This window comes from Martes martes (assembly GCF_963455335.1).
Source record: "Martes martes genome assembly, chromosome: 8".
NCBI lineage: Eukaryota > Metazoa > Chordata > Mammalia > Carnivora > Mustelidae > Martes > Martes martes.
Genome location: NC_137895.1, coordinates 86,640,530 through 86,658,187, shown reverse-complemented (window position 1 = coordinate 86,658,187; position 17,658 = coordinate 86,640,530). Strand labels below are relative to the sequence as shown.

Here is a 17,658-nt window from a genome sequence, read left to right as displayed (position 1 = left end):
AACTTGAGGGCCTGTTAGGTCTAGGACCCTCTCCAATATCCCTGTAAGACCACTACTGTTCATAAATCTTGTTTGGGTGTTTTTGACATACTTAAACTCTCCTAGATCCTCAAACCCTCTCCAGGGTATTCTAGGGAAGAAAAGTTCCCCTTGTCTGGCAAGTAGTAATGGAAGATAAAAGGCCAGGGATACAAACTGGCCCAGAATTGACTCAAACTCAATGAACAAAGCAAAGACTGCAGGGCGCCTGGGTGGCTCAGTCATTAAGCATCTGCCTTCGGCTCAGGTCATGATCTCAGGGTCCTGGGATCGAGCCCCGCATCAGGCTCCCTGCTCAGCAGGAGGCCTGCTTCTCCCTCTTCTACTCCCCCTGCTTGTGTTCCCTCTCTCGCTGCGTCTCTGTCAAATAAATAAATAATAATTTAAAAAATCTTCAAAGAAAAGACTGCTACATCCAAAGTAGTTGGGTCCATATGGGTCATGACTATAGGTTTCAAATGTTAATCAATAATGCCACCAAATCCCAAATTATGAATAGGTTAAGTTCTGAAAGTTTATAGAATCCATGTCTCCTTAGTAACAATGTTCTAAGTTAAATTCTCAAGTCAGCATAAAAATTTATTAAACTCTGACTGACATGGGGTGCCTGGGTGGCTTAGTCAATGAAGCATCTGCCTTTGGCTCAGGTCAAGATCCTGGGGTCCTGGGATCAAGCCCCATGTCATTGGGCTCCCTGCTCTGCTAGGAGTCTGTTTCTCCCTATCCCCTCTGACCTCCAATCCCTGATAATGCTCTCATTTGCTTGCACTCACTCTCTCTCAAATGAGTAATTTATTTAAAATCTTAAAAAAAACAAACAAAAACAAACCTCTGACTGACATTAACACATTAGTAACAGTACTAGCCTTCAGACCAGGTCTTAATCACTAGGGGCCATGTGACATAATAGAGAAGGAAAGAAGGAAGAAAATTTCTTCTTCGCTTCCTGAAAGGGAGGCCTGCCAATGAGCAACATTTTCCTTGACATTCTCCCATTTTCCCTTCTCATCTCTCTCCCACCTCCCAGAGGCCTTCTTCCCAGATGTCCCAGAAATTCAGTACCTTCTGATTATCTTAAGCCTACCCATCAGGGAACCTTTCCAAGGACTGCTTAATGTTCTCAAATTACTTATTTTTACACCAAATCCGTTCCTCCTGGAGGGTTGACCTTAGTTAGGTATTAGAGAGAAAGCTGACTGTACTTATTCAAACAAAGGTGAGAATGACATATTCTCGGAGGAATTATATTTTTAAAGAGGCTGGTTTTTTTTTAATCTACAAATTTCTAACTGATGGCATTACAGTGCATTTAACAAAATAAAAAATTTTCAGGCACTATGGAAAAAGATATTTTTACCTAGGTCTATTTCAGGGAGGGAGAGAAAAAGAAAGGGAAGATAAAATCGTATGGTATAGGGATGTTTGTAAGTCAAGGGGCTGCCTTTATTCCTGTCTTCCTTCTCCTCCCTAGCCTCTCCTGTCTTCTCATTGTATGATTCTTCCCAGGTCACTGAGTATACCAGGGCTTTCCCTCCCCTCAGCTTCCCATCCTCTGTGTTACTCAGTGCCCCTAAAGAGATCTAGAGTCCCCACATATGATCATTTGTTTGCCTTTTTTGCATACATTTTGGGCAAAATATTATAGATTATAGGGAGTTATACAAAGAAACACTGAAACAGGGCTGAAGAGCTGTGCCAGTTACTCTGGTAGGAGCACTACCCTGTGGGCAAGGCCCTCTGGCCCACTCACCTCTTCACGCGGCACCATCCTTGAGGACAGGTGCCAAGTCCTAATCCAGCTTCTTTATCCCTCCTACTGCCCTTAGAGAGTTGATGCTCCATGAAAGCACTGTTAACCAGATTTGTTCCAGGGACCCCATATTTCCACAGAATGTCGTATGTAGTTAAGTAAACATGTGAATTCCGTTGTTTTAAATCTTAACCTTCCGTTCTTTAACCACTTTAGGGTTCTGTTCTCAGACTTTTTGGGCTTAAACTCAGCTAACCCTGCAGAGTTTGCTCTTCTAAAAGGTAAGGCATGAGGAGCAAAGTTTAGATGGAGGGCACTGCGGAACACAGGATTCAGGTATGGTACGGCCTTGGGGAGTAACTTTTCTGGGAAACCACGCGAGGGCACCAAGTGCCCTGAAAGCTGTTTACCTTGAACACACTGGGAACTTGAAGTTTTGGGGATGGGACTCCAATCAAAAAGTCGATGATCACCATTGTGAAGATAGTGAGGAAGACAGCAAAGTCACTCACCATAGAGCGTACCTGGCGTGAGAAAGGATTGGAAAAGTGTTTTATTAGGTTAAATGCAGTAGAAAAGAATTTAGTATTATACAAGTTTTAAAAGTCCTCGGAAGCATGCTTTCATTTTATAACTGAATTAATATAAGCATATTTCAACAATAGGAATATGTTACTATGCCCAGGCTCACCCCAAAAGCATGGATATGATGGGGAGAAGGAACTATTCACTAAGCTCTCATGTCACCGCCCTGACTGGGAAGAGTTCTGTTTGGAGGATTTATGCCCAGGTGGAGACAATAGTTCTGAGAACTTGGAATAAGATTTTCTACACCAGTCAAGGTCCATTTGTGCTGGCCAAGAACCTTGGCGGCAGCTTCGACTCCTCTTCTCCCTTATGTCTAACAGCTTATCTACCTGCATGCAAGTCCTATTGGCTCCCCCTTAGAACAGAGCCCGGATCTGAGCACCTGTCTCCACCTCCACTGTTCCTACCCGGATCAATGTGACCATCAGCTCTCGTCCCGGTAAGTACAGCAGACCCTTAACCTTGTTCTGCCCTTCTCAAAAGCGGCCGGGCTAATCACTGAAAACAGAAGTTGGAACAGGTCACTCCTCCAAGAAAACCCTGAAATGGTGCCTCATTTCACTGAGGCGAACACCCAAAAGGCCTTGGCCGCTGAGGCCCCCACAGTGCAGTCATCACGTCCCTGAGCCCCGCTTGTAGGGCTTCCCTGCTTGCTCGCTCTGCTCTAGTCCCGCAGACCACTGTGTCATTTCTTACTCGGGCCAGACTCACTCCCAGCTCAGGGGCTCTGTGCTTGCTCATGCCTCCACCTAGAATGCTTTTCCTCCGGGTAACCTGTCAGGCAGCTCCCTCACCCCCTTTGTGTTCACGCAGGCATCTCCTGCCCCTGGGGGTTCCCCCATGATGCTACTTGATGCTGGTCACCATCCTCCACTCTAGCACCCCCTCTACTCCTTTCCCACTTCATTTTCTCTATAACACTTCTCACCGCTTTGTGCCCCAGAGGGCTTTATAGTTTAGTGTAGCTGTAATAAAATAAAACATCTCAGGGCACCTGGGTGGCTCAGTGGGTTAAAGCCTCTGCCTTCAGCTCAGGTCATGATCCCGGGGTCCTGGGCTTGAGCTCCGAGTCGGGCTCTCTGCTTGGTCGGCCGCCTGCTTCCCCTCCTCTCTCTCTGCCTGTCTCTCTGCCTACTTGTGATCTCTGTCTGTCAAATCAATAAATTAAATAAAAAAAAATCTGATCTCTAAAAAATAAATAAATAAAATAAAATAAAAAGTCTCTAAAGTGCCCAGTGCCTGCCTTAATCTGAACTTCCAACAGAAGTCGAGCAAAATATATCTTGGCCAAAATATATCTTAACCTGACTTTGAAACCTGAACTTTTCAGCTCCCTGCCCCTGGTTGTATTAGTTCTCTTCTGAATGTTACACATATTCTCCACACCTGCACCTGCCCGCCCCCATAGTGAGCCATCTTGGGTTCATCTGACCAGCCTGGGGTCCAGTGGCCCTTCTCCCCTCTGAACGTCTATGGCCCTGACACCCAACTCTCTATTACTGTCTCATAGGGGCCTGTATGTTTCATATGTTTCCTTTCCCTAGACGATGGCAGAAACCATGTTCTAAACTTCTTTTGGGGCTCCTGGATGGCTCGGTCAGTTGTCTGCTTTTGGCTCAGGTCATGATCCCAGGATCCTGGGATCGAGCCCCACATCCGGCTCCCTGCTCAGCAGGGAGTCTGCTTCTCCCTTTGCCGCTCCCCCTGCCCCTGCACTATCTTTCTTTCAAATGAATAAAATCATTAAAAAAAAAAGAAGAAGAAAAAACATCTTTTATATGCCCGCTAGCACTTAACCCAGGCTTGGGCAAATAGCTAGTAGAGAACCACCACTTACTAACTATTGTCCAGACCAGAAACAGTGACCCGGAGCTTATATGATATGTGTTTCCCTTAACAACTAACTATGTGGTCTCGCTGATATCTAAGAACGTGTTTTAGTCATGCATGTGTATACCATAAATATCTAATCAACTGAGCTCCCCACCCATGTGGACTTCCTGCTCTGCAAATGCACCTGATTGAACCCTCCCTTACAGAAAACCACCATTTCTCCTGATCTGAACTCCCTTTCAAAGCAAAAGTTGCCCCTTTCAGCCACCCTACACCCAGCCTCTAATTCTGTCCTACTAAAGCTGGTCGTGATCAAACAGTGCCATCTGCATCAGGAAAGAGTGTTGAGCCTTCAAACAGTCACGCTAATCAACTCAGGAGCATTTTGGCTGCTGCAGTCAATGTCACTGCTGATTTCACAAGCTGCCACAAGGGCCATCCCTGGGAAGAGACTTTGGGGTCCTTTATGTATCCAAAGTGATCATCCCAATTTATTGTATTTAGGAGCCAGCTCTAAGCTACATGTCCCAGAATTCTGGAAATGAAACTTAATAGCACTCTGAAAATGAGAGTTACCATTGATACTTTTTTTTTTTTAAAGTAATCTGTAACCCCAATGTGGGGCTTGAACTCATGACCCTGAGATCAAGAGTCTCATGCCTGGGGGACCTGGATGGCTTAGTTTGTTAGATGTCTGACTCTTGATCTCACCTGTAGTCTTAATCTCAGGGTTGTGAGTTCAAGCCCTGGGTTGGGCTCCACGTTGAGCGCAGAAATAAAACAAAGAAAGGGTCATGTGTTCTACTGAATGAGCCAGCAAGGTACCTGTCACCTGGCACTTTTAAACAAAATTTTTAAGTATTAATCCCTCATCCCCCACCACACATTGAGGAAAGGTTGCCAGACACTAAGATAGGAGAATGCCATAGTGTGGCTTATGGGAACGTGTGGGGCTGGCTACCTGCCGCTCCACTCAGCGCGCAGAGAATCAACTGTTACATTAGAATTCTAACGCAAAAGACATGCGTGAGCATGCTACCTACTCTGGTTGGGAAGTAACGGCTTGTCTTAAATGTCTTTAAGGTGCTCGAGAGGATGAAGGTGGTGAAGAAGAGAATGCAGGACCAGAAGAGCACATCGGGAGTATAGGGTCCGTGATGGCCACACGCAGATCCCGTGAACTCTCCATGCATCTCCTGGCATTCCTGGAGGGACAAGCATTCTGGGTGATGAGAGGCAGGCACAAGGGAATCAATAGCTCTGGCCTTCAAAGCCTGCCACTCGCTGTCACCCCACAGTGACAGCGACACCCCACGACGACAGTGACACCCCACAGTGGCCAGGGATGCGCGGGGGAGCGCAGGCCACCAGCCACATCCTCCTGACCTCCGTGGGGCTGTGGTGCTCCCACTTCTAGGGGCCCCTTCTGACAACTTCTTATCCTTCGGCACTTCTGGAAATGAAACCAGGATGGTCCCAAGCAAGCACGCAGTTCTGGGAGGGCCTGGCAGTTTGTTTCTATTACAGAGCACTGGCCAATCTGAATGTTCTTCAAGCCTCACCATACTGGGTGTGGCCCCCGCCCTGCCTGGTGTCATGCCCCATATCTCCTTAGAGCGGGCACCGGATATGGGGTGTGTGGAAGAGAAGAGAAAGGCAATCTTCTTTGCCCTTTATAGACAACAGAACTTCTGAAGGGGGAAAGGGTCAGCAAGAATAGTTTAAATAAAAAAGAACTTTCTTTTTGAAAACACCAGACCTTGCTGAAGGGCTGCCACGCTTCCCCCCCCCCCCCGCCCCCGGCAGTCACAGCACCTTAACGCAGCTCCCAGACTTACACTAACAGTCAGGTTGGCCCAGTGGACTTCTGTCGCCACGATACTGTGGTCCTTCCAGTACTGTAGGGTATGATTGTTGGGATTTTCTGGGAAAGTACACCTGCAGCTAAGGGGAAAAGAAAAAAGATTCCTGAAGAAAGCAGCCAAGTATTCCATTAAATACTTTTAGCCATGCGTGGGCTAACGGTTCTGTCAGAGCCTGCCTTGTTGCTCTTTTGCCCCTTCAGATCCCTGAGATTGGTCCTATTGCTTGAGGCCCATTCGTGAGCCCAACCACATCCTTATTTTCCAGTCAGCCATTACTAAAGACAGACACAAATCAGCATGTGGGTCTTGAATTAAATTGTGCCAACAACCAAGCTCAGCACCTCACATGCCCAGAATGAGCCCTGGTGGGTTCCTGCTTAGTTTCTTCCTCTCAGGCCCTTTCCATGAAATTCAATCTACAGAGCAGGGAGGACCTGGTACCCCAGTCGGCTCTCAACAGTCTCCTCCAAGCCTAGATATCTCCTGCTCCTTATATCCCATCACATTCTTATTCTAAAAATCAAAGTCTCAGGATGACTGGGTGTTGCAGTCAGTTGAGCATCTGCCTTCACCTCAGGTCATGATCCGAGGGTCCTTCTCACTCAGTGGGGAGCCTACTTCTCCTTCTGCCTGCTGCTCCCCCTGCTTATACTCTTTCTCTGTCAAATAAACAAATAGAATCTTTGGGGAAAATAAATAAATAAATAAAAATCAGTCTCCTGAAATTGTGATGCAAGCTCTTCCTGACACTGCTTTATTCCCGGAAATATCCCACCACAGCAGCCTCCTCTTCCATCTAACTAGACCGGATCTGCCCACCCACTGGCCACCATGTTGCCTCCCAGTCCCAACATGCTTCATGCTTGAACTGGCTCCCAGGATACACAACAAACACAGCCATTCCCACCAACTTTGTATCATCTGTAAATTTAATGAGCATGCCTTCTAAGGATATAGTGTGACAAAATCAAAATACAAAAAGATCTCAACAGACTGTAAGAGGTGGAAACCAACAAAGTGAAAAGTAATAGGGAGAGATATAAAGTCCTATATTTACATATGAAAAATCAATTCCAGCTGTGCCTGGATGGCACAGTTGATTGAGCATCAGACTCTTGGCTTCTACTTAGGTTGTCATCTAGGGGTCATGGATCCACGCTCGGCACAGAATCTGCTTGGGACTCTCTCTCTCCCTCTCTCTTTGCTCCCCTACCCCAATCCACGCACTCCTTCTCTCTCTCTCTCTCTCAAGTAAATAAATAAATCTTTTAAAAAATCAATTCCAAATTTGGAAGGAACGAAGATGTCCTTCAGTAGATGAATGGGTGAGCTATACTATACCTAGACAATGGACTATTATTTGGCACTAAAAAGAAACAAACTATCAAGGCATTAAAAGACATCAAAGACCTTTAAGGACATAATAGTACGTGGACAAAAGTGGTCTGAAAAGCCTATATACTGCATGATTACAACTATATGACATTGTGGAAAAGGCAAAACTATGAAGATACTAAAAAGACCAGTGATTACCAGGGGTCGGAGTGTTAACAAGGGATGAGTAGGCAGAGCACAGAGGATTTTTTTTTTTTTTGACAGACAGAGATCACAAGTAGGCAGAGAGGCAGGCAGAGAAAGGGAAGCAGGCTCCCCGCTGAGCAGAGAGCCCGACGTGGGGCTCGATCCCAGGACCCTGGGATCGACCTGAGCCGAAGGCAGAGGCTTTAACCCACTGAGCCACCCAGGAGCCCCCCCAGAGGATTTTTAAAGCAGTGAAACTATTCTGTATGATACTATAATGGGAGGTATATCATTACAGATTCATCAAAACTCACAGAATGTATATTACCAAGAGTGAACCCAAATGTAAACTATGGTTTTTGGGTGATAATGATGTATTGATGTAAATTCATTGCTTCAACAAACTTACCACTCTGGTATATGGGACGGTGATAGCGGGGAAACTGCTCATACGTGGGAGCAGAGGGTAGATGGGAACTCTCTGCACCTTCTGCTCAATTTTGCTATGAACCTAAACTGCTCTTAACATATCAGTCCAGGGATGCCTGGGGGACTCAGTCAGTGAAGGATCTGCCTTCGGCTCAGGTCACGATCCCAGGGTCTTTGGGTCAAGCCCCAGTTCAGGCTCCCTGCTCAGCAAGGGGTCTGCTTCTCTATCTCCCTCTGTCCCCTCCCCCTACTTGTGCTCTCTCTCCATCTCTGAGAAATAAATAAATAAAATCTTTAAAAAATAAAATAAAATAAAAAATAATTAATTAAAAATTTAAAAATCAGTTCCACACATACCAACATAAAATAATTTAAAGAGTTGGAGAGTTCTAGCTGCCAACAGTGGAAGACAAATATGGAAAATACCATCTTGAGCTTTATTAACACAGAATTACAGTATCCAGATACAAAGTCTACTCAATCCAAGGCTGGGTACTTTTGTTTGTCTTCTCTCATTAGGATATAAGCCTCATAAAGGTAGATCCTCTGTCTGTCATGCCCTATGACAGCGCCTAAAAAAGTACTTGGCACATAGAAGGTGCTCAACAAATTTTGTTAAATGAATATATGAATTTTAAAAAGGTCAAAGAATGAACTTTACCCCAATGCCAATCAGCAATCCACAAGGCTTTAAAGACCATACCCCCTAATGGTTGTTATTTTGTAATTATTAAAATAATTTCACGCTACTGCTTATGTTCCACATATGAGTGAAACCATATAACTGTTTCTCTGCTTGCCTTATCTCACTTAGCATAATCCCCCCGTCCAGGTACATCCATGTTGATGCAAATGGTGGGTGTTCACCGTTTCTGATAGCTGAGTAATATTCCATTATATATAAGGACCACATCTTCTGTATCCTTTCATCTGTTGAAGGATATCTCAGCTCCTACTACAGTTTGGCTATTGTGGACATCACTGCTATGAACATTGGGGTGCATGTGCCCTTTCTTTTCACTACATCTGTATCTTTGGGGTAAATACCTGGTAGTGCAATTGCTGGGTTGTAGGGTAGCTCTGTTCTTAACATCTTGAGGAACCTCCATACCGTTTTCCAAAGTGGCTGCACCAGCTTACATTCCCACCAACAGTGTAGGAGGGTTCCCCTTGCTCTGCATCCTCGCCAACACTTCTTGTTTCCTGTTTTATTAATTTTTGCCATTCTAACTGGTGTAAGTTGATATCTCATTGTGGTTTTGATTTGAATTTCCCTGATGGCTAATGATGTTGAGTATTTTTTCATGTGTCTGTGAGCCGTTTGTATGTCTTTTTTGGAGAAGTGTCTGTGCCCATTTTTTGACTAGGGTATTAGTTTTTTGAGTGTTGAGTTTGAGAAGTTCTTTATAGATCTTGGATATCAGCCCTTTATCTATAATGTCATTTGCAAATATCTTCTCCCTTTCCGTGGGTTGCCTCTTAGCTTTGCTGACTATTTCCTTCGCTGTGTAGAAGCTTTTTATCTGATGAAATCCCAAACAAGCAATAGCACAAAGGACCATAGGGGAAGGGAGGGGAATCCAAAGGGGGAGAAATCAGAGAGGGAGATGAACCATGAGAGACTGTGGACCCCAAGAAACAATCTGGGGGTTTCAAAGAGGAGGAGGGTGGGAGGAGGGGATAATAGGGTGATAGGTATTGAGGAGGGCATGTGCTGTGATGAGCACTGGAGGTTATACCTAACTAATGAATCACTGAACACTGTATCAAAGACCAATTATGTACTATACAGTAGCTAACTGAATATAAAAAATTTAAAAAGCAAAAAAAATAGTAATTTCAAAATTCTAACAAATTTTTTATGAATTCAGACCTTTAAAAGGTTAATAAATCCTAAGCAGAATCTATGGAAGTGTATCCGTAGCTAGGTGGCAGACACCTCCTGGCAGTGTGCTCTCTCTGCTCAGACAATTTCAGGTTGTAATTGTTTGCTTCACAACCAGACCCACTACATCAGAAAGGTACAGCCAGCAGGGCGTGAACTGGATGGACAGAGCTAAAGGTTGAGGGTCTCTAGTCATAATTTGGAGAATACTATTCCAGAGAAGAAATGTTTTATAGGACTAGACTCTCCTAGATGGTTGAAAACACAGCCAAATACTGTGCTTCTTTTCCAGCTGATCTGAACTGTCTTAAACATGCAAAGAAAACAGTCTCTTGGGTTGAAATCTAGGTAAGTAAATAGATTATTAGATCTTTAGGAAACAAAGTAAGAGGCTTGTGGATCTCTAAGGAATTATTATTATATCTCTACTTAATGATTCCAAAGAATAGCCTGTATATATTTTCAGAAAATCTTGAAAACATGCTCCAAGGACTCACAAATCCTTGTAAAAAGTTCTTCCCAACAACTAACTTGAATTCCCCCCACCCCTCTTTGCAGCCCATTCTTGTCTCATGCCTGAACCAAAAGCCATGCTCTGGAAAGCATTTCTCATGTGCCCTGAGTTTCACTCTTAGTCCATCCTCTCCATCATCACTCCTGACTGTTCTCCTCTCTGGCAGATCTTCCAGGCCTCCACATCCCCAGGCCTATTTCCCAGCGAGAGGGCCAAGACACTTCCTTATTCCTTAACACAAGCTACAAGTACTATCTAGTACACTGCATTCAGCCCATAAAGTCAGGTCCCCTGCACAATTAAAAAAAAAAAAGAAAGAAAAGACAAGTAGAAACCATACTTACTAATACAGGCTAAGGTGGTCCAGTTGGCTGTGCATGTGGATGGGGTAGGTCTCTGCCAGGTGAATCAGCTTTTCTATGGCTTCATAGATAAAAATAATGCAAATCAGGGAGGCAAACGCTTCTTCTGTGAAGCGGGTAATGTAACAGACAAGGGAACTGGCATCAGTTGCCACAAGGACGATGCACAGGAAGGCGGTCCACAGTCCAATACAAGCTCGCAGGGAGAGGTATGAAAGAGCGTAGTCTCTGAAACAAGACCAAGGTTCATCAGAAAGTATGGATGGATGAATTACAAGACAAAGGGTCAGAAATGTGGTTAGTTCATCTCATAGTACCCATTCTGGTATTGCAACCCAGTTTGTCCCTAATTCTGACTGTACTTCCCTCCTCAATGCTGCCCAGGGACAGCTGTGACAAAAGATTTGCTCTGCAAGCTGGTATTTGCCACAGCAAGGACATGGGAAGCGGAAGGAGGGAATAGCCCTCACCCATTCCTGCCATTTTTGGCCAACGTGATTCAGATCTTATTCTTGCAGTTAGGAAAAAGGAGCTGGCCCTTTTTCCACAAATTCCCACTCCTAATACAAAATGGAGAAAAGATTTTATAGGAAAAGTAGGGAGATAAGGGCACTGCCAAGTCTCTACACATCACTAGCAACCAGAATATGAAGAGGGTGTAGTAGCCCTCTTCATATTAATTATGTATGTATGTATGTAGTAGCCAAATTAAAAGTGAACTTGAAATAAAAATAGAGGAATTTGAATTAGCTAGGAAAGTTTTTTTAAAAATAAAAAGCCAAGACTTCAATAATGGCTGAAGGATGTTAATAAAGCTCTTTAAGAGTGGGAGATGCACTATTTTAGGTACAGTACTACCCGGGGGGCAGGACAACAAACCAAATGATATTCATCCTTCTGGTTTTTACAATCCAGAGTAATATTTGCCTGCTTACCCTCACCTAGGATCCTGGCATTCAATCCTAAGAGCACAATAACACATCGAGTTAGAGTTTTCAGAAAACCAAATGTCTTACTTGCAGAATTTGAACAAAATCTTTTCAAACACAAGCACTGGCCCCGTACTTCCCAGGATGGTGAGAGCCTGTCCCGCAAACAAAGAATAGGCAATCCCAGTCATGGAGGCTCCAAACAAGGATTCAATTGCACTCTGAGGGGGGAAAAGAAATCATCAGAGTCCATAACCCGTCTGTAACCAGTAATGTGGGCCTGTACATTCCTGACTTAGATCTCTTGTGTGCCCTGACAAGCCATTTGCTTGTGTTTCATCTTAGCAAGAATGAAAAGTACACACCGTCTAATATTCCTGTAAATGGGTACTACTGTGATGATTCAGGTGCCCAAATCCAACCATGTATGATTCCTTAACTAAGTCCTGTTCTTCAGTGACTCCATTCAGTATACGGAAATATACACAGAAAGCACAATGATACCATTCACACGACGAGCTGTCACTGAGTCACCTCAAATGTCAAATGACATTGATGTATCATTTTCCATCCTTTGAGCACCAGGTAATTCAACTGGGCCATCAACCACTGAAATTGATATTCAAGTGGAAGAGAGTCTATTCTAAAGGGGAAACTGTTGCTGCACGGTATGAAGTCAGAAGACCACAGTAACTCAGTGGGAAGGATTTAATCTCCTTGGTCCTAGCCCGGGAGCTTTCCCCTTCAGCGGACTTGGCTGGCAACACAGTACTTTAAGTCTTGTTTGGGACCCATAGAAGTGGTTGAAAGTCCTTACTATGCGTCCCTCAGTGGCTTCTCCGAGCAATCCCCCAAAGGTGATGACAGGCGACATGCAGGCACAGTACAGGAACAGAAAGGAGGCCAAACACTGTAAGCTGAGTGCATCCCGGTAGTCGCTCCAGTACCAGGGGGCCTTCCGCTTGATGTCCAACACTAAGCCCCCAAAGAGCCTGTGGAAACATGGCAGACAGACCTCTGACATGGTCCCTCTTCCATGAAAGGATCTGAACAGCACCCATTTGAAAAGCTCTTCAAATGTGTTCTGTACTAAGACATACTTTGGCTTCAATTTGACCCCAAGTACAAGAGATCTCTCGGGGGTCAGCACAGATTCTATTTGCAGCTAAGGGCGTGAGTTTGACTGATTATCTCAAGCCTAAAAAGGATGAATTTGGGTGTGCATGTTACCCATTCCAAAAAATTAACGTGAAATTAAGTAATAACTTCAAATTTCAAATCCTGAGCTGTTAGGAGGAAATGTACAAAACCAACTCAAAGTATTAAAGTTGTTAGTTTTAGTATATGTAGTCTACATTAAAAGCCCCATCACATGCACTTTCCTGCTCTGAACAGCTACCCACCTTCCTGTTGAGAAATTAGCATAATAATTCATTCATGCAAGTAATAGCAGATAACTTCGTGCCAGGCCTTATGCCAGGGGCTAGAGAGGCAGCAGTGAGCAAGACAACACAGCTCTTCTCTCCAGGACCCACAGTCTAGTGCAGGAGATAGGCAGTGCAGTGAGGGTGCCCCCGAGGGCAGCATAGGACAGTGAGGGACATTTCAGCAGGGACTCAGAGAACAGATCAGGGGTCAGCTAGATGAGTCAGAGGGGCTAGCACGGGCGCCACCTAGAGGTGAGAGCACATGGCCGCCAGAACTACAGGGAGAGGGGGGTTGTGGGGGAGACTGTGAGGAGCCAATGCCAACAGGAGAGGATGGAGAAGCTGGAGAAGCTGGAGAAGCCAAGTCACGAAGAGCCTTGTAAATTGTTTTACAGAATTAGAACCTTATGCTAATGGCATGTCACATCACTGAAGGATTGTAAACAGGAGAACAACATAAACATGCATTCTGGAAGGATCTGTCTGGCAGAGGTATAATGAATGGAATGTGGGGCAAGACTGGAGGCAGTGGATTGGGACGAGGAGAAGTGGACGGATTCAAGGGCTTAATCGGGAAGTAGAATCAACAGGACTAGGTGGCAGGACTTTGGGAACCCTTCTGCACTTCCCAAGGGTGAGACGGATCAAGAGCAAGATATCCCACACCAAGGAGGAGTAGCGTTCTCAAACGGGGTCACTTTTTCTGAGAGTGGAGTCCCTGCAGCAGAGTGAAAGCTGGTAGGTGAGTCGCAAAAAGAGTCACTCAGCATTCTACAGGACAAATGGCCTGGTCTCCTCTACAAATCAGTGGTACAGAAAAAAAGGAAGGAGAACTGTTATAAAATAAGATCATAATAACTAAATGCAACCCCTGATTGGATCCTATGTCAAGCAAATAACTCTAAAAAGATGTTGCTAAGACAATCACGAAAAGTTGAATATGAACTGAGCATTAGACAATTTAAAGAATTAGTGTTAATTGCATTAGATTTCTTAACGGCATAATAGTTGTTTTTTAAAATGTCCTCATCAAACAGAGATACATACTGAAGTAGTTACAGGTAAAATGACATGATACCGGTGATTTGGTTTTAAATAATCTAGAAAACATAAAAATAAAACAATTAAGTGGGGAGAAATAGATGAAACATAATTGGCAAAGTGTTCATTACTCTTGATGGGCACACAGGGGTTCATTGTACCATTCTCTCTTCTGTCTTATGTGGTTGAAATTTTCTATAATAAAAAGCTAAAAACAAAAAGTGAGCTATTCTTTCATGAAAGGAGGCTTGGCCAGCTCTTTCTTTCTCTCTGCCTGAGAGCCTGGAGGAGAACCAGGAGGCTGGAACGTGGGCGCCAGGGGAGAAGGCCACGCCAGCTCTCGCTCTCTCTCCATGTGAATGCCTTCTCTCCCCTAGCCAGGTGCACTGAGGGCACAGGTGGACACAGGGCAGATGCTATTCTGTCTTGCCCGTTTGCTCTTTTCCTCTAGTTTGGCTGGGTGTAGTTGGGATTCACCATTCTTTAATTTACAGCAGTAACATCACAATCTAGGTCTTGGCTTAGGGAAGAGAGGCAAAGATAGGTTTGTTTTTCGTCTATCTGGCAAACCTAGCTTAGGTAAGGAGCTATCTATAGGATCTAACCCAGAGTGTGAGAATTCCACCTCAGGGTTTGGAATCAAGGCTCCAATTTGTAATAAAGTGTCACTCTGTTTTGCTTTGTCCTCTAGGTAAATAAGACCTTATAGGCAATTGTGACTAGTCTAGGGCACAATATAAGCGTTTCTGGGTCTTTACCAACACAGAATCTTGGTACCGTATGAATATCACCTCTTAATCATTGATGACCTTCCTCGGAAGGGTATTGTTCTGGGAAAATAATCTCCTTCTGCAATAATGAGCCTCACCCCACTAGGCAACCAGAGATGCTGCCATGACTGCTCAGCCCCCCTTGGATGCAGGAGGCACCTTCAGAGAGGAATGTCTGTGAGTAACATCCATTTATGTGAAATGGATTCCTGAGAAGCCAATGGAAAGGGAGGACATCTGTTTTCCTAGCGGTGATTAAAAAGGGAAAGAAGGGGTGCCTGGGTGGCTCAGTTGGTTAAGTGTCTGCCTTTGGCTCATGTCATGGTCTTGGGGTCCTGGGCTTGGGCTCTGTGTGGTGCTCCTTGCTCAGCAGGGAGTCAGCTTTTCCCTCTCCCTCTGCCCCTCACCCCTGCTCATATGCTCTCTCTCTCTCAAATACATAATAAAATCTTTTTTAAAAAATAAATAAGAGAGGGGCACCTGGGTGGCTCAGTCATTAGGTGTCTCCTTTCAGCTCCGATCATGAACATTGTGTCCTGGGATTGAGCCCTGCATTGGGCTCCCTGCTCAGCGGGAAGCCTGCTTCTCCCTCTCCCACTCCCCTTACTTGTGTTCCCTCTCTCGCTGTGTCTTTCTCTGTCAAATAAATAAAATCTTTAATAAATAAATAATTAAGGACAGAAAATATCTGAGGCTCTTATTGGTAATATAACTATAAATTAATAATTTCTGAATACTGTTTACAGAGTCAGCCTTATATCTCACTCATGCATAAAATCAGACCATAATCACACATCTACCACAAGATCAGGCACGGATGCTTCTCTTCACATCTGAGACTTCCTTTCCCTTTCAAAACTACCCTTGATGTTCAAGTTTTGCTGGGATAGGAGGTACACAGGGATATGAATTTAAGCTTGATGCAAGACAGGACTTACCCGTGTAGAGGGTCACTAGGCTCTGGAGCACTGACTTAAGGAGCCCTTCTCTGGAGGGCTTTAGGGACAGGACAGCCATCCTCTGTCTGGTGTGCTTTGGAAGAAACCTGTTTGAAGTGTGGGGGGTGGGGATCATCGAGATAGCAGCTCCTGATTCTTTTTCTTCATTAACCCTTCCCCAAAGCGGCAATACCCCAAAAAGGTACATAAATACACCTTGGAAAAGCCCTTTTCAGAGTATCCTCCTTGTGGTGAGGCTTCTGGCCTAGGAACACTCTAGTCAGACTTTCTTTTTCTTTTTTTGTTTAAGATTTTATTTATTTATTTGACAGACAGAGATCACAAGTAGGCAGAGAGGCAGGCAGAGAGAGAGAGGAAATAGGCTCCCTGCAAGCAGAGAGCCCAATGTGGGGCTCGATCCCAGGACCCTGAGATCATGACCTGAGCCGAAGGCAGAGGCTTTAACCCACTGAGCCACCCAGGTGCCCCTAGTCAGACTTTCCTCATTACTATGTACAGGAATTCATCAGCGTCATTGCCTGCATCAACCCCAGGGAGGCCCAAAGACACTGTCTTAGCCCTGGCATGGTGGGCCACATAATACAGAACTCAGACTATTCCTTTCCACCTGTCTCTTTCCCACCTTCTTAGAGTCTACACTCCCCCATGTTCATATACCTCACCATCCAACAAGTAGAACATCCCCAAAGTCTCCAAGTTTTGCCTGAGGCTATACAACATGGTAGGCATAAAGCAGGTTCTCCACCTCAAAGAAACAAAACTAACAGTATGAAGAACTCCAAAACCTAGGCTGCTAATGTATTTTTAGTCTGTGCAGTCCAGGCAGGTCCAGAAAGTTCTATGATGTCCATCTGTGTGGGCAGGTTTATGTTCACTTTTTGAGAGTGATCTCATTACTCTGAGATTGGGAAAGGGGCAAGAGTTGGCACAGAACCATAATCTCTGACGCAGGCATTAAGTCACCTTGTAGTAGCCACTACAAGGCTACAATGGGAGAAAGGTCATGTGTCTTGAGGTCTTCTACGAAGGGTTCTAAGGAAAACTTTAGGAGTTCAGGAAGAGAAAATATCTCCCTCACCAAGCAGACTAGGATCTGAGCCTACATAACCCTTCCTTTCAGTCTCAGCTACTCCATAACTTTCTGACAAGACACAAAGGGAGAACTTCTTCAAACCCTATGTGAATTTGTGAGTAAGGGTACTTTGATACCATGAGAAAGCAAGTGATGATTCTGGCTGTATGAGATTCTCTTTTGGGATGTCCTGCACCATTGTTGAGAATCTATAATTGTTGAGATCCGATCTAATGCTCTCCTCAACCCCCATGTGGAATTGATGATAAATGACCCCCTCAAAAGGCCTGAGACTCTAGTTTGTTCTCATCTGACACCAAAAGAACCCTGAAATCTCACCCCTGCATGGATATCATTTGGAGGAAATCCTGTTGCCCTCGTTTCCACTACCTTCAAACTTTAAATCCTGGGGTGTGGACATCATTTATATTCAAAAGATAAATCACAAGTCTGAAATACTATCAAAGCCATTCCTAAGACTTTTCTCCCTAAAACCACCACCTCTTCCAGAACAGCCTCAATCCTGGAACCTATTCTAAGGACAGATGTTTCCCTTGAACTACCTCTCAATACCAGGCCTCCCACCCAATTCAGATTTCTCCCAACTCTAAAGAAAATGTTTAACTCACTTATGGAGGTTGCTCCCTCATTTTAGTGACTCCCTTCCAACAAAG

The 17,658-nt window shown here is 44.6% G+C and overlaps 1 protein-coding gene across 1 annotated transcript in view; it reads right to left on the bottom strand.

Annotated features, from left to right (window-relative positions):
- The window catches only part of SLC4A8 (solute carrier family 4 member 8), a 70,676-nt gene that overhangs the window by 18,816 nt on the left and 34,202 nt on the right, over positions 1-17,658 (bottom strand). Inside the window, exons 12-17 of the mRNA XM_080811643.1 lie at positions 12,533-12,707; positions 11,803-11,936; positions 10,769-11,014; positions 6,049-6,154; positions 5,254-5,415; positions 2,200-2,313 (exon numbers count right to left, since the gene is read on the bottom strand). Of these exons, the coding sequence (XP_080667769.1) occupies positions 2,200-2,313; positions 5,254-5,415; positions 6,049-6,154; positions 10,769-11,014; positions 11,803-11,936; positions 12,533-12,707 (937 nt within the window). The remainder of the gene's footprint in view (positions 1-2,199; positions 2,314-5,253; positions 5,416-6,048; positions 6,155-10,768; positions 11,015-11,802; positions 11,937-12,532; positions 12,708-17,658) is intronic.